Source organism: Melospiza georgiana, chromosome 17 (genome assembly GCF_028018845.1).
Source record: "Melospiza georgiana isolate bMelGeo1 chromosome 17, bMelGeo1.pri, whole genome shotgun sequence".
Taxonomy (NCBI): Eukaryota; Metazoa; Chordata; class Aves; order Passeriformes; family Passerellidae; genus Melospiza; species Melospiza georgiana.
In genome coordinates, this window is record NC_080446.1 from 577,110 (window position 1) to 597,078 (window position 19,969).

The 19,969-nt window shown below is 55.9% G+C and overlaps 1 protein-coding gene across 1 annotated transcript in view; it reads right to left on the minus strand.

Moving 5' to 3' along the window:
• B4GALT5 (beta-1,4-galactosyltransferase 5) overlaps positions 1 to 19,969 on the minus strand; it is a 30,606-nt gene that overhangs the window by 5,595 nt on the left and 5,042 nt on the right. The window contains exons 2-3 of the mRNA XM_058036081.1: positions 3,086 to 3,220; positions 490 to 603 (exon numbers count right to left, since the gene is read on the minus strand). Coding sequence (XP_057892064.1) covers positions 490 to 603; positions 3,086 to 3,220 — 249 coding nt within the window. The remainder of the gene's footprint in view (positions 1 to 489; positions 604 to 3,085; positions 3,221 to 19,969) is intronic.

Here is a 19,969-nt window from a genome sequence, read left to right on the forward strand (position 1 = left end):
CAGAGAGCGTTCTCCCCTTTGGAAACATTTGCCCCCAGAAGCCCAGTTCTCCACCTGAGGGCAGCTTTGGTGAAGCATTTCCCCCAGGGCCCAGCCCATGTCCTACAGCAGCCCTGGCACAGCTCGGGGCTGGGGCTGGCAGCACTGCCGAGGCACAGGGAGCCACCCCGCCGTCACTGCCCCTGGAAAAGGGCTGGCAGAGCCTTTCCACCAGCTCCCAGCACACAATCCCTCTTTTGTTTGTGTTTGCCAGGCAATGGGCTCCTACTTCAGCAGGGAGACATGCCTCCGACACAGCAGGGATTAATTCCTGAGGGTGGGTAAACAATGATTTCCCAGGAGGGAGCTGGCTCTGAACAGTGCTCCCATTCATCCCCAGGTGCCCGGCAGGGAAAGGTGCAGTGGTGGTGAGGCTGGGAATGCCACTGAGAGCCCTCCAAAGCCATGGGGAGCAGGAGAGGGGCACGGGGCGACAGGGATGCCACTCACTCATAGAAGGGAGCCTCTCAGGACAGGTATTGTTGGGGAAGTAGGTAAAGTCTTCAGGAAGAAACGTTGTGGCTTGCAGAAAGGTGTCATTGTGGCTCAGATCAAGAGGATAATCTGGGGGGGGAAAAAAGAAAAAAAAGGAGAGGAGCTTTCACATGAGCTATAGATTTGTGATTTCCAGCCACCTCCCCATGCGACTGTGAGCAGACTCCAGAGTCAGCCTCAGCTGAGGGTGTCCCCAACAGCACAGCTGTGTCCCCAGTGGAACGTGCTGCAGCCCTGCAACCCAGCTGGGTGCTCATCCCCATCCTGGGACAGGTACCTGCAGGAGCCCCAGCAGCCTTAGCACCACACCAAAGAAACCTTTGCATTTTCTGGCCAAAGGAGGAATTTTGAGCATCCAAAGGAGCATGTGACTCTTGAAAGGAAAAGCTACCAGTGCCTTGTCCCTGAAGGACCCTGGTACAGCAAGGGGAGATGTGCTCCTCCAGCAGGGCCTTTCCCAGCAGGAGAGAGGCAAGTCTCAATGCCAGCTAGGACTGCCAGTGCAGTACCCTGCACAGGGCAATCCTGCCTGGAATCCTCCTCAAAGGATCAATACAAACTCTCACATTACGCACAGACTTCCCTCTGCTTCCTGCCGTGCAAGAGCAGAGGAGCCCCTGAGCTCCCCATCCCCTTTAACATCCCTGAACCTCCCGGGCAGCCCCCCCAGCCTGCACCTGAGGGTGTTTGAGGGTTTTCCACCTGAGCAAGCCGCTTGCTGTGGGTGCTAGTACGTAACATCATGTCAGTAACCTTGTTTATTCACTCAAGTAAACAGTATCCAAACTATCTCAAAACTCAAGATGGGCTGTACACAGAACCTAAGGGCTTCTCAAGTAGGATAGATGTTATTTTGGTTGCTTGATACTGTTCCAAATTTCCAGAAGCAATTTTCCCGGTAAACTCCCATTACCAGAGCACACCCGCAGTACTCAGCCCGGGTCCCTGCCCACAGTGGAGCTCAACGGCTCTGTTTTACCAAGGGCTGCCTTTTTTGCTGGGTTTCCTCTCACAGCTGTCACAGGGCCTCTCTGCCCATAGCAGTGAGGGGACAGTGCATTCCCCAGGCAGTGACACCCAAAATCTGTCAGGGAGAGAAGGTTCTGACCGCAGTGTTAGTGCAGTCCTTGTGGCCACAGCACCAAGTGCCTTCCAGACGCCACCACCAGCCATCCTGCGCCTGCCCTGACCTGCCTGCCAGGGAAGGTCACCCAAGGACGGCGCACGGTGCTCCCATGTGCTAAAACTGTCCTCGTGGCTGGGGCTCCTGGGCAGGGACAGTGTCCTCACGTGCCTGCGCAGCTGGGACTGACTGGGATGAGGTTCAAGCAAAGCCCAGTCCGGCGGCAGCAGCAGCACTGGTGTCAGTGGCACTGTGGGGGACACAGGTTCCTGCATCACCTGATGCCCCCCAGGCCACAGCCCCAGCGGGATGAAGGCTCTCACCACCTCCAGCAGCAGTAATGGAGCCTCTAACCCTCCTCCCTTCAGAGGATCAGCCACTTCCTCACCCTGCCTCTGCTTTACTTGATGTTTCCAGTCTCAAAAATAGCCCGGGGTGGCTGCCCTGGCTGACTTGGTGCAGCACAGGGGTGACCTGGGGTGTTCATCTCCTCCTAAGTCGATAATTCCCCTCCCGTGCCATCCCAGCCAGGGCACAGCTGAACTGGTGGCTGCACTTCAGCAGGCTGGGCACCAAGGACACGGCTCGTACTGCTGCTAATGAGAAAATGATCCTGCCTTGTAAAACTCTGTCGGCCCCTGCTCTGCTGCTGAACCCCGGCGGGCGAGGAGTCGAGCTCCCCACGCCAGCCTGGTGCCAACAGCCCCGGTGCGTGGGGACGTGCCAGCAGGGAGGGGACAGGCTGGAGTCCCCAGCCCAGCAGCAGTGCCTTGCACACAGCCAGGGCAGCTCTGCCCCACCGCACCACGCTGACAGCACAGCTTAAAGCCCTATGTGCTCCCGTGTGGGGATGGCGAGGGGCTGGGAGGGCGAGCCTGCGCTCCGCTCCCCACATCCTGCCCAGAGCTCAGCACATTATTTGTGGCAGATCTCCAGCCAAGCCAGCTCGGTTCATGCTCGCACGGGAAGAGTGAAGAACACGGGCACAGCTCCTCCACGTGCCCACAGCCAGGGCTCTGCGCAGGCGCACGCCTGGGATGGTGTTTTTTAAATATGAAACCTGATCCTTGCACTGAATTGAAAGTGTTTACCCTCAGACTGGTTGAAGCTACAAGTTGAATTCCTGGAAAGCAAAGAGGTTTTCAGATCAAATCCCATCACTTCAGACCTTTCAAGATTTTCACTCCTTATACAACTTAGAAGCATTTGAACTTTTTACATATATAAATAAAAATTTTATGTTTTGACAGTGTCTCTATATATATAGGGTATTTCAATGTTACATACATATTTTATATTTAAAAATAAAAGCTGCAGACAATTAATCAAAGCTTCCACCCTGCATTTACCAGTATAAATTAATGCCTTCACCTTAATTTTCAATGAGAATGGGACCTTGAATCAAAATTTCAGTTATTCAAGAAGTACCTGAGTCATTGACGCTGCTGTTCCTCTTGGCATAGGCACTGCGGACCACCTGCTCGTACACCTGAGCTCCTATAGTTCGCATGTTCTCACGGATCATGATGCCTTGGGCTTGCATCATGAAGAGGTAGGTGTTCACTGCAAGGAGGAAGAAAAAGGAATATTTCCATCAGCAGCAGCTTTTGCAGGGAAAAGAAATCAGGGTCTTTTGGAAGCACTCCCAGCCTCCTGCTTGATTTCAGCTGCCATGCCAGAAGGATCCCTGGGCTGCATGTGCTGCAGCAGAGCTGGGAAGGGCAGGGAATCGGGCAGTGGAGGCGTAGGGCACGTGTGGGAACCCAGCTGGTGACAAGGGGGATGTACCCAGCCAAACCTGACTACCACAACCCACAGGCTGTGAGACAGCACTGCAGCTTCACCAACAGCATCTTTGACTGCTTAATTAGGGAGGTTTAATTAGGAAATATCATTATAACAGGAAACCCAGCTGTGTACCTGGAGAAGGGCAGCTGTTCCAGACCGCAGCACTGAGGGCTGGCACTTGCCTGGCAGAGGCACCACAAAAAGCACCACAAAAAGCATGCCCACGCCAGGCTCCAAGCCCTCAGCATGTCACACCCCTGGGCAGGCAGCAGCACAAGCCCTGGGTCCCCAGGGCAGCTCCCCAGCCACGTTCCTTCCCCCTCTCCTCTCCTGCTGACCCCGTGCCCTGGCACAGCTCAGGCTGAGCCCGATTAGGTTTCAGTTTAAGCTGACACCCAGCTGGCAGCACCAGGCCCCAAAGCAACAGCAGCAAGCACAGCCCTGTGTCCCCAGCAGCTCCCATGGCAGGGCAGGACAGACACCCACAGGGGCAGCAGGACAGACACCATGCACAGCACCCCTCGCCAGCATCACGGTGCCAGCCACAACCCTCTTGGTGGAGTTTGAGGCTTAAGAATGAAGTGGAAAACAAATAAAATCTTGACATGAAGATACTGAGAAGGGGCAACCTAGAAGGGCTATTCTGCACTAGTCATTAAAAAACCAGGTCAAAAGACTCCAGGAGGGATAAAGAGGGCACTGGGCCAAGGAAACAACAGAGACCCTGCTCAGAGGAGGGCAGCAGCTGATGCAATGTCACCAGGAAACACCCATGGCAGACAGGTCATTTGTACAGCAGGCATATCACAGCCTGACACCAGCAGCTACCAGCACCAGGAAGGCACAGCCATGGCTGGAGGCACCAGGAGCACAGGTTGGATATGGCACTGCCACAGGAGAGCGGGGTCCCCATCCCGGGGTACACCCTGCACCCCCACAGCCGCCCCCCTTCTGCACCCACACACTGAGGCTGCTCCAGAAAGCCTGCCCAGACACATTTCCCAATCCCAACTGTATTTTGTTTTCACACAGTAAATATTTGAAAGGGGGATGGAGCGCCACGTCATGCCCAGAGCCCTGCCCATGCCCACCCTGTCTCTGAGCCATGGGGAATCACTGGATTTTCATAAAGAAGGGGGTCCACTGCATTAACCGCTTGGCAATTAAACACCTTGAAATGCAATTTTGAATGTCCATTTCCAGCCCCTCCCTTCCCACGTGTGTATGCTTTGCAGTTGGGGCAGTGATGGCACCTGAAGCCAGCAGTTTCACAGCAATGAGCAGGAGCTGCCTCAGACAAAGCTCAAACCCTCTTGGCTCAGCCACCTGTTCTGGGGCCAGCTCTGCTACCAGAGCGACTGCCAGGTCAGCTGGTGGCAGCTACAGCTTAAATCAGAGTGAGCTCTGGTGCAGCTGCTCAGCAAGACCCAGCCACAGCCCTGCCTCGGGTGTGCCACCACCACGTTGGCACTCGGGGCACCTGGTCCCCAAGGCCACGTCCTGCCCAGTGACAGCAGCCACCCTGCTGCTGGCACCAGGCCCTACCAGCAGGCAGCAGCAAGCAGGGCAGGGCATGCAGCCACGGGCACAGCAACCCCCAGAGCTGGGCAGGGCATGGCAGGGCACGGGCACAGCAACCCCTAGAGCTGGGCAGGGCATGTAGCCATGGGCACAGCAACCCTCAGAGCCGGGCAGGGCATGGCAGGGCACGGGCACAGCAACCCCTAGAGCTGGGCAGGGCATGTAGCCATGGGCACAGCAACCCTCAGAGCCGGGCAGGGCATGGCAGGGCATGCAGCCACGGGCACAGCATCTCTCCGGGCAGGGCATGGACACAGCATCCCTCCGGGCAGGGCACGGCCGGGCACGGACTGAGCAGGACGGGGCACCGCAGCCCCGGCACCGCCTCCAGGCGGCTCGGACAGCCCTCCCACAATCACCGAGCCCGCTCAGGAGGCAGGCACGGCTCCTCTCCCCGGCACAGAGCCGTGGGGGCCGGAGGCGCTCAGCCGGGCTGCTCTCGGGCCCAGGTGCCGCAGGAAGGGGCAGCCCGTCCGCATCTCCCAGAGCACACGGAGCTGGGCCAGCGCGGGAAAACAGCTCGCTGATGCTGACCAAGTAATTTCACTTTCTACTTCATTATGCTTCTGCTGGCTGGGTAAAGCAGATGCAGGTTTGGTGAAGCATGAAAGAGCAGGAGAGACAGATGAGCGCGCAGCCCTGGTGCGTTTGAGGCAGAGGGCGGCTCTCGGGCGCTCAAAGCGCCGTTTGTTCCCTGCGCGGCGCAGAGCGGGCCGGCCCCGCCGCAGCCACATGACACGGCTCGCAGGGCCGGGCTGCTCCGGCGGCCGCGGCAGCCCCGAGCAGACCGTCACAGCACCCAGGGCAGGGCCAGCAACACCACCGGCTCTGTGTCAGCAGCAGGGGCCTCTTCACATATTAACCCCTTCACGCAGATGATTAAGAGACACCTGGCCACGCACGGTGTGCCATCAACACGCCAAACATCCAACAACAACAGCCCCCATGACCAGAGCTCCTTCTCCTACCCCCAAAACCGCCTGCATGGGATAAGCTTCACAAACACTGTGTTTATCCGGAACATGCAATTCTTTCAGGTCAGAAAATCGGATTTAAACCACGTTATTGTAAACACTTCACTCCCTGTGCACACACCGCACTCAGATTAGCTCCAGGGGCTGCTGTGGCCAGGGCTGGGGCTGCACCATCATTTGGGAATCGCTGCACCGAGCTCAAATCTCACTCCTCCTCCATTTACTGCTCTTTTGATGAGCAAATTAGCCATGTTTTAAATTTATTAAGCCTGACCTGGCCGACCCTACAGAGCCCAGGGCCCCTGTACCCAGAGGCGTTTTCCAGAGCAGATGCCCATCACCCCGAGCGTTCCCTGCTGCAGACACGGGGTCGTGCCGGGCTTGGCCTGAGCCGTGGCTCAGCCAGAAAGCAATTCTCCCTGTTGTGAAATATTGCTAATCTCATCACACAGGATGATCTCGGAAATTGCATCGGCCTTCTGCCTTTCTTCCCTGTGAGCATGCGGGGCTGCAGAGCACAGCACGGAGTGCCAACAGCCCGGCTGCTGCCACTGGGCAGCTGCACAGGGACAGCATGGGAGAGGGGAGCTGTTCCTTCTCCTATTAATTTCCAGCAAATCCTCACTCCCCACCCAGAAAACAAGCAGAATTTAAGAATCCATTTGCTCAAATAACTGCCTGAAGATTATTCTTGTTGGTTCATTAAAGGACAAGTCAACCCTGCTGTGATTTAAACACACAGAAACCAGGACAGCTTGTCACCAGCTGGAACAGAGGCAGGAGGCTGCACCCCAGGGCATGGCACCCCTTGGGATGCTGCACCCTCACCTCTCTGCTCACAAGCAAACTGGGAGAGCCAGTGCTCACTCCAGCCAGGAGTGGATGCAACAACTTCAGCCAGGGAAGTAAAGTCCAATTATATAAATGAGCACTGAAGTCTTCCTGTAATCATTTCTCTGTTAGTATTTTTGGAGCACTTCTAATCAAGAAACAGCTGACTCTCCCATGGAAAATTGGTTTCATCATGATGATACATACTAGAAGAGGCAACAGGGTAATTTGCAGCTTGGGAGCTGATTTGGAAGAGGACTGACTGTGATCTGTGCCAGCCCCCGACACAGGACAGGGGCAGACGGACACGTCCCACTGCTGACCCCGACACGGGACCTTCCTGCAGCTGCAGGGACAGCGGGGAGCCCGGGCTGGGGGACACAGCCCCTGAAGCCGGGGCAGGAAGAGGGGCCAAGTGGCTCACAGCTGCCCTGCATGCCTGCAGCAGTATCAGCGCCCAGCACGGCAGCCAGGCTTTCCTGAGGAAGGAGCCAGCCTTCCTCTGCTTTGACACTTAGGGCTTTCTGTCACATTCAGCATTTTCCCATTCATTAGTGCACTCGTGCTGCAGAAGCACAGAAGGGCTCTTTGGGCTCATCAGGGTCTCACTGCTACGTGCAGCCTTCTCCCGCCAGCACCCGGAGCCCTGCACCAGCAAGGACAATCCCTGCTGGCCCCCAGAGCCCCCATTTCAACCTGCACAGTCACAAACCAGGGAAACTCCTGCTGAACACTCTGCCAGATGCTGGCAGTGGGCACAAGGTGCCCAGCAGAGCTCGTGGGACGCCTCACATGGGAGATGCAGCAGTGACTGGGAAGGGATGAGGGTCCCACAGGCAGCAGGGTGGGTGCCCAGGTCACCCTGCAGGGCTGGGGGGTCCTGCCCGCTGCAGACACCTCCTGCAGGGCCCGGAGACAGCAAAACCAGCAGAGTCATGTCTGCGTTAAGCCTTTTGCTAAGCTCTCCCCGCAGATCCCCAGCATCAATCCAGCTCCATTAGCATTAGCAAAATAAAGGGGTTTAATCAAAGTAAGCCTCTAAGGCACTGATAGACAGTTACGATAGTCTTAACTCATAAATAACCCAACTAGGAAAAGTAGCAGCATCCCAGCGTTAATACACCATGAGACCTCTGTCTCCATTAGCTTTCCAGTGGCACTGTATTCCCCAGACATGCTGAGTGCCAGAACAATTAAATAAGAGGTTCCTATTAGTTTTAGAGAATTTAATATTAATGCCATCACTGTTACTTAGCCCTTTGCCTCTAAATAGCACAGGAAGGAATAATTTGATACATTAAATGGTCTAAGAATTAACAGTGCAGCAGCAGCACTGAGCTGGTAATTACAAACCACTTGTTCCCAAAATTGGCAAGTTGGCAGCTTGCACGTGCACACAGCAAGCAGGAAGATGGGAGGCTAAAGCGACACTCAGTCAAAACCTGAATATGGGAAATTTGTGCCTGAATTGTCTTACAGAAAAATGACCCTGGGGAAGCCTCCGCAAGGGGAGGAAAATCCGTATTATACTAAGAGATTCTAAATTTTTCAGGTACACATTTAAGGTGGCAACTTCCATTTGTACTCCCACAGCTGCCTGCACGGAGGTGTTTGTGCCACTGCACTGCTTTAGGATACCCAGCAAGGGGAGCACAACATGCTCTGCACACACGGGCAAGCCCAGAAGGGAACTCATAAAGCACCCACAGCCCCAAAGCAGCCGAGGAAGGAGCTCTGCACCCCAGCAGCAGGCAGGGCTGGCAGTGGTGCCAGGCCAGGTGCAGTGCCAACATGTGCCAACCCAGCTCCGAGCAGGGGAGAGCCAGGAGCACACAGTTACCCGTGTAATGTAATGCAGGGATGGCTGTAAAATCACACCAGGCTCTGCAAGCCCAAGAGCAATGCAGGTCTCTGCTGCAGCTCTCTCTGAGGAAGGGCACAGTGACACGTGCAGGCTGGAGCACAGAGCACAACAAGCACTTGCCCGAGTTAAATATTACCCTTCCTCGAGAGATCCAGACTCTCCTGCTTTAATTGCCATTCAGGAGATGCGACTGCACACGGCTGCACGTCCTGGCTATTTTCCACCCCTCCGTGCCCATCTCCAGCCAGTCCGCTCTCCCCATCCCGCTCCCTTCACCAGGATGGGCACAAAGGCTCCCAGGAGCAGCAGGGATCCGCCGGCAGCACGTTCCGTGCAGGCAGAGCACAAACGCAGCCACCACAAATGAGCAATCAAAGGCTCCTCAGCAGCCGCTGACACCGACCCGACCTCGGGGCTGGCAGCACCGGCTGCTGCTGCCACAGCAAACATTTGCACTTCCAAACACTCACAGCCCGGCGCTTGTTCCTTCTGTTCATTAGGAGACAAAGGGGTGGGAATTCCTGCCTCCTGGACACCCTCCGAAGGCGTCAGGAATCCCAGCGCCTGAGCCCAGTGCTCATGGAGGATCAGGATGAACAAACAGAGGGAGAGCTTTCGTTAAGAAAAATAATAAATAAGAATTAAGTGAACGCTTGGGTGAGCAAGGGAGAGGAAAAAACACACAGAACCTCCCCAGCACTGTCCTTGAAGCAGGAGGGCAGGGAAGGACATGGGGACAACTCCTCATCCACTGGGCCATGGGAACTGGAACTGCTGCAGGAGACAAAGGAAATCCTCCACTGCAGGCAGGCCCTGCCACCAGCCCGGGCATCCTGCTCAACCAGGCAGCCACAGGACACGCAGGAAAATGGGGACATGTGGAGTGGCACTGCCGAGGAAATGCAGTCAGTAGGGAGTTCACCAGTGCTGTCCTTCACCAGCTGGAAGCAATCTAGAATACAGTCAGACCATAGCAGAGAACAGGAGACAGGTGGAATTTGGATTTTAAATTTCCATACACATCAAACACCAGTTAAATAGATTTTGAAATCATTGATTTGTTAGTCTTGCAAATTAGGAGATTATGCCCATTGGAGAGTACCCATCGGAAACTGTCAAAAAACAACTTAAGAGTAATGGATCTACTGACTCAGTTCACACACCACAAACTGCACTGCCTGGCCTTTTAACACCCTGACTTTGATGGAGAAAAAGAGAACAGGTTCTGTTGTTTTGGCTATTCCCCCCCCAAAAAACCACAGACCTGATTTTTCAAGCATGTTTTACAAGTTCAGCGTGGCTGAACAAAAAGGGTTATCACATGCACAGCCTCATGCCTGCTGCAAGGGAGCCGTTCCAAGGGGGTCCGAGAGGCTCTTCCAGGTCAGTGCCCTGCCTGTCACACCCGGCTGGCGGAGGGGCCGCACACGGGGCAGGGGCTGCGAAGGGTGGCACACTGGGCAGGGGCTGCACCCGGGGCAGGGGCTGCGAGGGGCAGGGGCTGCACACCGGGCAGGGCGCTGCTTGCCCACCGGCACACCGGGCAGGGGCTGCACCCGGGGCAGGGCGCTGCTTGCCCACCGGCACACCGGGCAGGGGCCCCGCTCTCCGGCCGCACTCGGGGCAGGGCCCCGCACACCGCGCAGGGCGGTGCCGCAGCGTCCAGGAGAGCGGGCGCTCCCCGCTCCGTTCAGCGAGACCCGCGGCACAGCTCCCGGTGCCATTTGTGGCTGGAGCGCGGTCCAGCATGTCCTACATACATCGCCTGAAAAAACCAGCTCGGGGAAAGCCCTGCTCGCGGCCGAGCTCGCCCACGATGCTGCGGCCCAGGGGACCCGCACGGGAGGATCCCAGGGCAGGGACACTCACCCCGAGGAGGGCTGGCCTGTGCCCAGCCTGTCCCTGGCTCCGAGCTCCGCAGGGCAGGCGGGGACGCCCAGCAGAGGGGCACGGCAGGGGCAGAGCGCGCCCGGCTCGCCTGGCACACGCAGCACCGCCCTGCTCGGCACGACACGGCCACCTGCAGCAGCTGCGGCCTCTGACCTGACGTGAACCTGCTGCTTCCACTCTCACCGGGGCTAAACGGCCCGGGACAGGCCCATCTCTGCAATGCCACGCGGGAATAAAGCATCCCGAGCTGCCTCAGCCCCGACCGTACAGAGGCTGCTTTGCAGCAAACGGGATTTGCACCATGGAGACAAGGAGAGATCCCCCGGCAGCAACACCCCGAGACTGTCCCTGCTGTGGTTTCTTTTCTGTACATCGCCAGGTCCTGGGAAAGCAGCCGTGCCAACAGCCAGGGAAGGAGCACAGCCACAGCCCCACCTCCACACTATGCATCTGCCTGGCTTGCCAGCCCTTTCAACTCCTAAAAAATTCTCCAAGCTGGAATTCTTCAAATCATGTGGGATGATTGTTGTCCGAGATTTTCAAAGGCAGCAGCTCAGAGCTCCCTGCCAAGGGTACTCTCACCATGCAGTGAGTGTACCCATTTAGGACCCACAGCAGCTTGACCTCCACAGTCAGATTACAGAGTTGTTCTTGTCTGCAATAATTAAAGGCAACACTGAATGGCCTCTCCAGCTGCTGTGTTTTATTAGAAGCAAAAAAGCTATCAGAGAAAGGGTGCAACTTTGAACTTCCAGCATACAGACCATTACCTATGAGATTTTGTAAGCACTCTGATGTCCCAAGACATTTATTAGCTTTGTTGTGAGCTATGCAACCTTGGAACACACAATATTTTTATATGATTTTCTTCCGCCTGACAAGCAAACTGGTAACACAGCTGCTGTAAATAAATTAACTGATTCCATTATCAGTGTGGGGAATGACCTCACTGGAAAAAAATCATCCCTCCATCTATGAACTTATTTAACACCAAAGAGACTGCCCATCAAATCCCAGCCTGTGTGACGCCTCCCTGTGTGTCAGCAGAAGAGCAATAGCATGAGTCTGTTTGGGATGCCATGAACAGGGAAAAGAAAATCCCTTCCTTCCATCACCCCAGGCCTGTGCCACCCGTGCCCTTCAGGACAGACTGTGTGCAGGGCAGGCTCGTGCTGCCCCAGCACTGCCCTTCCCTCCTCCCAGACACCCCAACCCTCCCCAGCAGCGCCGGCGCCAGGCACGGGCAGGCCCTGACCCTTATCACGGGCAGGGGGAATTAGAGAGCAGATCGGCACCACCCTGTACCACAGCACCACACCAGCACTGCCATTCAGTTACACATTAATCCCAGATAAGCGGCCACAAGGCTATTGAGCCAGCCAGCTCAGCAAGGGATCAGCACCAGCACAGCCCCGAGCTGCGGCCGGGGCTCAGGGGCCACCACCACCGAGGGGGACAAGGCTCACGGCCCACCAGGCTCACCTGGCTCCATACAGACAGCAACAACCTGAGGCAGGTTCAGCACAGGCTGTCTGTGATCAGCCTGTGGACATGGGGCACAAAACATCCTGCCTGTCCCTCTGTGGGCAGGAGCAGCCATCGCTGCCTCCTCCTGCCCCGGGCACCAGCTCTCATCGGCTCTGCAGCTGCTCCGGAAGGGATGAGCACACACAGGGGCACATGAGGGGGCAGCAAACATCCTTTTCCTCCTTCCCTCTCTCCCACTGAAACACCTCCTTGCTCCTTGCACACAGCAGCAACTTAAGTTTCCTTAAGAGACCTGAGTGTCTGCCAAGGGCTCTGACCACTCTCCCATTGATACAAGCAACAGGGCAGAGGGGGGAAAATAATGAACTAATCAATTCCAGCCTGGCTGCAGCCAGAAATGGAGCCCTGCAAACACGAGTCAGACATATGGCTACCTTGGAAAAATGAAACACCTCGGGAATGGGAGGCCAGTGCTCCCAGGTGGGGCAGCCAGAAGAGCAGAGCAGGCAGCGAGGGCAGGACTGGGCCAGGGCAGCCCAAGGGGTCTCAGCAAGGAGCTGGCTGAGGCTGGCACCCCACAGACCCTGCCCGCCTCCAGCTCCCTGGGCATGGCATGGGCCCACAGCAATGCAGCTGCCCACCCTCCTCCTCCTCCCTGCCAAGGCACCAGCCATTCCCTCCATCTGGATAACGAGATGTTGCATTACACCCATTTACCCACTCAAGTCACCCAATTTGTGCGGGTTGTGTTTGCTTCCCCAAGCTATTACAGCCAAAGGCCATTTTCCCCCGTAAATGCCGTGCTGCTCTCTCCCCGTGGTGCTGGGGATTGGTGACCCCTCCCCAGCCAAGGGGACGCCCCTCGTGCAGCTGGGGGAGGGCAGTGTGGGGAAAAGGGTCAGAGTCAGCACTGCCATGAGCCCTGCTCTGCCCCAGCTTTCTGCAGCGCCGCAGCACACCCACAATGCTGTGTTGACAGGCGTTTTCTCCTGTTTAATTAGGTGAAAGCAGGGTTAACCCAGAGCACCCCCTCCTGCCACAGCTCCCTCCATCTGCTCCTGCCCCAGGGCCCTTCCCAGCCCGTGCACAGAAGCAGCAGCCCTGGAGCTGCTCACAGGGCAGGTACCAGCAGAGACCCTGCTGCTGCAGCCCAGAAACTGCCAGGCCATCCAGGCCAGCCTAGGACACCCCAAAGTCAGGCTGAGGGGGTGGCTGCACACTGGCACAATGACAATCCTGCCCAGGCCCTCCAAACACAAAGGGATGCTTGACCGAGCCTTTCCTATAGCTCCAAATACGAGTTCGGCAGGAAGATGCATAATGGGTCTGGGCAGAAGGAGAACTGAGGCAGCACCTTATTTGCAGGTTTGATCAGCAGTAATTGAACACGGAACGTTTTACACCTGGCTGTCACACAAGATGCTCTGCCAGCCCCCTAACCTTATTTGCAGGTTTGATCAGCAGTAATTGAACACGGAACGTTTTACACCTGGCTGTCACACAAAACGCTCTGTCAGCCCCGCACCAGGGCCCACAGCACAGGAGGGTGTGACAGAGCACATCCCTGCACTTGCTCCAGGGTTATTCCTGCAGCAGGCAAAAACAAGGAGGTCTGAGAGGCAGAGGGGAGAGATGTTTGCAAGGTCCCAGGGCTGCTTTATGCAAAAGGAAGGAGCAGCGATGCTGTGGGGAGCACCTGCTGCTGCCTGAGAGCAGCCTGACCCACCTCAAAGCAGAAGCTGCCCGTGCTCCTCCAGCCAAGCCTTTTGGTTGGGGTATTTTCGGTTCTACAGGCAGTGCCCACAGTCACAGAGTGGGAGAGCTGTGACCTATGCTTGCCATACTTGCATCAAATGGAGCAAGACAGAGCTTGGTTCCTAGAATAAACTTCCCCTTTTCAGAAAAAGAGAGGGTGATTTGAATAAGCAGTGTATTTCCAACATCTTGCTCAACTGGACCATCTCAGTGCCCACAGGTGAAGCAGCCCAGATCACGCTCACAGCTCACAGGGCACCCAGAGCACCTCCACACCTCTCGTGGCAAAAACCCCAGCCCCACAGGACAGAGACACCACACACCTTGGACACTGTGCTGGCCCTGCCCCTCCAGGCCAACCCTGACAAGCACAACAGCTCTTCACTGGAAAGTAATTTCAAACTTTTAACACCCTGCAAACACCTGCCTGTAGGGACAGCTCCGAACCGTGGGCTCCCTCTGCACACCAAGGGCACAGCAAGGAGCGAGTGCCTGTGGGCTGGCAGCAGCAAGGAACACCCAGTGCCCGGCTCTGCCCGGCTCCTCCACAACCAGCACCAGCTCCTGTGCTGCCAGAGCCCCGCAGGGCCCAGGGCAAGGCGAGCAGAGGCCCCCGAGAGCTCCAAGGCTGCTGACAGCCACTGCAGGGAGGTGTGGGGCTCCCTGTGCCAGCAGCAGGGAGTTTGGTCTCCAGTGCAGAGCCACACAAGCTACAAGAGCTGCTGTTCTAGAAGGTGGAAGCCTGACTGCCAAACAGCAGAGCATCTCAGCTGTCAGCGCAAAGCTTTATCTATCTGGAAACGTGGTTTCAACCTGAAAGCTAGAAAAGGAAGCCTTTCCCCCCAAATGCTCCATGGTGGTCAATGACTAATAACATTCTCACACTCCTACCTCCCCATCCCCTCAGACTTCTCCAATCTGGTTCTGCACTTGGTCAGTGCTGCTGTCAAACCTGCCTGCTGAACCTCGGGCTTCCTCGAGAGCACGGCTCGGCACCCCGGCACAGGGCTGAGGCACATTCCCACTCAATAGCTGGTCCCCAGGCTGGCATTTCCAAGGGCTTTGATCCATTCCAAATAAGGCAATCAGCTTAGCCCTTGATTAAATACATAGCATAATCCACCTAAATCTTGTTAGCCGAGAAGCAAGTTGCTCGTCTCGCCAGTTGTGGGTGGCAGCGTGTGTCACCGCGGGGCAAGCGGGGCTGTGGCACCGTGCAGGTGTCCCCCGGGGCATGTCCCGGGCAGGCAGCAGCACTGGGGCAGCTGCTGGCCACAGCAAGGCTGCTCCTGCCAGCCCCTGTGCGCTCCCATCCACGGCATCCTCCCGCAAAGCTTCCCCTGCAGCACGCACAAAGCGCCCACGAAGGCACCTGCACCCTCCCAGCTGGCAGGTACGGCGAGGGTGCCCCCAGGGCACCCAACAGCCAGCAAAACCCTCAAAAAAACAAAACCAGGAAAGGGGAATTCACTGATCCTGAGCAGGGAGCCAGGCTGCAGCAGGGAAGGAGGATGTGCTGCAGCTTTGGGGGAATTTCACACCACAGCAGTTTTTCCTTCCTCGGGAGGAATGAATCAGTAGCCCAGCCCCGTGGAGCCTCAGCAGAACAGGATGGTGCTGAGGGGGAAGCACAGCACAAGGGCCAGCCAGGGGCCCGGCCCAGGTGAGATGCAGGTGTGCAGGCAGGACATCAGGCTCACACCCAGAGCTCCTGCAGCTGAGAGAGCAGGGAAAGGCAGCAGCTCCTCCTTCCAGAGCCTCTGCACTCCCCAGAGCACACAGCACCGCGGGCGCACACGTGTGTGTGCCCTCCTCAACAGTGGGACACTGGGAGAGTGACCACCCCAGCACCACTGCCACCCAAAGGTGTACTGCGACAGGGGAGAGCTGCTCCCGAGACCACAGTGCAGGTGTTACTGAAGTCTTTAGAAGAGTAATTCCCTGACAAGTGCTATTGCTCCCTGCTTCCCTCCAGGTTTTGGAGCCAGCAGGTGGGGACTGGCTCTGCATGCAGGTGACCCTCTGGGGGCTGGTCACAGCCTGCAGATCTCTGTTCATGCTGCATTAGCAGCTCCAACACTTCCTGCAGCAGCCAGGCATGTTTAACAGCTACCGAAAAGATTTTTAAGCTAATTTAACCCATTAAACTAGTTAACACATTATATGGCTTCTGTCATCCCAATTACCCGAAAAAGCCCAGGCATTGAGAGGCATGCAGAAAGGAGGAAAAAAATATTTAAAAATTAGTAAGGAGGGGAAAAAAGGGGGAAAAAAAAGTCTTGGGCACAATCCCAAAACACTGTTTCAGGCAGATCAGGAAAATCTTCACAGGATTTCAAACAACAACAACAACAAGCAGCCAACAGAGGCAATACCTGTCCTCACCAAACAGCAGCCAGGAAGGCTGAGCAGAGCTCAGCTCGCCAGTCACCAGCTGGTGTAACAGGAATCAGGATTTTGGCATGAGGAGCCTCCCCCCAAGCCAGGCAAGGGAACAGGCTGCCCGCAGAGGAGCTGGGATGATAAATGACAGCAGTTGAGCACTGCAGGGGCATTTCACCGCTTCAGAGGTTGCTGCTATAACAATCTTCTCTGACTCAGCAGCTGAAAGGGACGCCGGGAAGGAAGCACCATAAAAAAAAGTCATGCATTATTAATATGGACTCTGGCAGCAAGACATGAGTTGGAAAAACACTGAGGGAGAAAAAAAATGACTGCAGAATAGGAGCGAGCTGCATGTGTGGAAGCATTTCACATTCCTGCGGGAGCGGGGGCCAGCCCGTGCCCCTGCAGGGTCCCCAGCTCCAGGGGAAGCCCGTGTCTGCTGACAGGAGCGCAGCATGCACGGTGCTCTCCCTCACCCAGGCTGCTGCAGATCCCACCCTGAGCTCTGGGCACGGCCCGCACTCATTGCCAGCCACAGCAGCTCCTGGCTTTCCTGCCGAGGCACACGGCTGTTCCAGCAGCTGATTTTATTTACCTGTGCTCTGTGCATCCCCACAGCTTCCCCCGTGCATGCCAGCCCTGCCAGGAGTGCCCAGGGCTCCGAGGCACAGCCTGCGCCTCTGCCAGCCCTGCTGGCACAGAGGGCACGGAGGCAGGCACTGAAATGCCTCCTTTTCCTGCCAGGTAGTGAGGGAAAAAAATATCTGTTTGCACTTGACTACCTGGTGCACTGCAGTGTTTGCTTTCCTCTCCTATTCCAGCTGCTTTGTACAGGTTTTTTTGGAGGCAATTTATAAACATGGGCATTCATGTAGTCACCTTCTCCACTTCCCACCCAAAATGCTTGCTGCCAACCTGCTGCTGTGGGGCCTCACCATCAATCCAGAGTGTCACAGGCATCCCATGGCCCTCTCCAGCCTGCGCTGCCAGTGCAGGGACCCCCCAGCCCCAGTCAGGAGCCTCTTGGCAGGCTCTGAGCACCGCTCAGCCAAGCCCAGCCCAGGCTCTCCAAAGCAAGGGAGGTGCCTAACACAGCACCAGGCTCAAGAGTCTCCTTGGATAATTTGTATGGCAATAGCATTCAATAAAGCCAATCAATTATTTTGCCATAAAATTCTCCAGACGCACAAACGAGCACGGGTGGAACTGCTCACAGCACAGCCCACAGCAGTGCAGAGGGTGCTCTGCCTGTGTTTCCTTCCTTCCATCATGTGTGCATGGCATCTTCCACACAGAAAAGCTCCCAGCCTTCACCTGTCAGGTTGGAAAGGCACAGGAGGAACAGCATCATAGGAGCTGTCCCACACAGCCCAACCATCACAGGGAAAGGGGCCTGTCCATTGGGGCAGGAAAAGGGGCAGGAAAAGGGCACAGGCTCCCACCGAGCACGGGAGACCGAGGCCCAAACCAGAGGGAAAATCCACAGTCCTATTTGCACTCACACGCCCCGGGAGCAGCCCTGCCCTGCCCCGGGAGCTGGGGACAGGCACCCACACCCAGCTGGTCCCCTGTGCTGAAGGGGCTGCCCAGCAGCACCTGCAGAGGGGCCCCAGGATGACAGCCCTGCCCAGGGCAAGGGCTCCAGAGAGCTTTGTGCCAGCCCACGGATGGGCTGCGGGCTTACAAAGGCAGAACCTGTTGGTTTTGCACCTCAAACAAAAACCTAGGAAAATGACCTTTAGCAGTCACACACAACATCACCACGCACTTGCAGCTAAAGCCCCAGCAAGCACTGACCCATCACCTGCCCTGCACAGCCAGGAGGGAGGCAGGAGCTCAAACCCAGCTTCTCAAACCCCTGCAGGCACATTTGCGTGCCTTGAGAAAGCAAAGTGTCACCACAAAGCACCAGGGATCCCCCAAAACCACCTCCCCCCGGGTCCCTCCTTCACTTTAGCAAGGCCAGCAACCACCAGGAAATCCCTTCTAGAATGGAAAAAGGCCCCGTGGCCCTGCCCATCACACTCCACTCCACATGCAGCGTCCCACAAGGACACCTCCCACCAGGACCAGGGCCACACGTGCCATCCACTGTCACCCCTGGGACCTGTCCAAGCAGCAGATGAGGATGGCCCAGGGCTCTTCTCCTGCCGGGCACTGACATCACCCTCAGCTTTCCAATCCACCTTTCCTTTCAAAATAAGAGCAGCTCCAGGGTAATGCTGAAAGCCCTGGTGGTTTTAATGTTATCTATTCCACATTCCCCAAAAAACCACACCCACCATCTCTCAAAAATTTCTGATTTGGGCTTATCTTGCATTTCAACAGCACAGTCCACTATACATTTTCTCCTCTATCTCTCCAAACAGGACTAATCCCCACGGTATTTAGAGCTTGTGCTAGAAAAGCTTCAAACACACATTAACCACCCTAAAGCATCCATGTTCAAAATGCTGCCAGCCAAAACCACAGCCAGAAGATTCTGAATGCAATGGAGAAGAAAAAGCCTGTATGGAAATAAACTTTACTAAAATAACCCAGCAAAGGTTTTGTCAAAGTAAATACACACATTGTATTGTGACAATGATGTTTTAAAAATAAAGCTGTTGAGGGAAGGCTTTTCTTGCTCTGTCCAGCTCCTCTTGCAGAGCCCTCAGCCCTCACAGAGCCAAGGGCACATCAGCCACGCCACCCCCACTGCTGCCACCCCTGGGAGGCTCCCCGAAATTTCAGTTAAGATTAAGTATTTAAGGACTCCATGTGCTTGGATATTTAAATCCAGCAGTTGTAAGAGCATTCAAATGGGATCCAGAGCAAACACAGAGCTCCCCACACCGCCCAGCTCCGGCATTGGTCCCCAGGGTGTTCATCGTACCCTGCAGAGCAGATGCTGCCTGAGTTAATGCAATTAATGAGTCCACCTGGAAGAGAGGCAGAGATCAGCCCAGGAAATAGAGCAGCAGTGCCAGAGCCCTTCTCTCCACCAGAACCAGCACCACCTGAGGCAGCTGAGTGCCTGCTGAAGCCCTGGCCTTCCATGGCCTCCCAAATCCATGAAAACCATTGTCTCCTGGGCTGACAGCATGGGTGCTTTTGCTTTAAGGTCTGCTCTGCTACAGATTATTGAGGTTTTGAAGCACTCAATTCATTGGAATGATCCAGTACCTGGAAGCTTTTGTGTCTGCCAATCAGCTCCCACAAGCCAGGCTTCCAGAGACACAGGGATGAAACATGAACTCTACACATAATCTGCAGTTGCAACACCCAGAGAGCCACCAGCAAAATAACCCAAACCAGATGTGCCTGACAAACAGCACAGGTGCTTACAGGCAAGGAAAACCCAGTAATCCATCTGCCCTCACAGTAATTTGTTAGCCTTGAGCAAGAAGTGGTCTCCAACCAACATTGCACCACCAACATCCTGGACACACTGGCACAGGAGCAGCTGGGCGAACAGGGCTGCTCCCCATCCCAGCCCTGCCTTGTAGGACTCTGTGCTGGAAGAACCTGGTGCTGCCAAAGGAACGTTTCCCACAGCTGCCACCAGTCTCCTCCTGCTCAGAGCACAGGAGACCCCAAGCTCAAGTTCTTGTATCAAGGAGCACTTGAGCATTTGTTACCACCCCCAATCACTGTCAGACCCAATGACTGCAATATTCTCTGTGAGACACACTGTGGAACCAGGCTGCTCCCTGCTCAGGTTGTGAAATGCTGCTTGGCAGATCTTTGGGCAGAGGAGGGTGAGGGAGGGCAGTG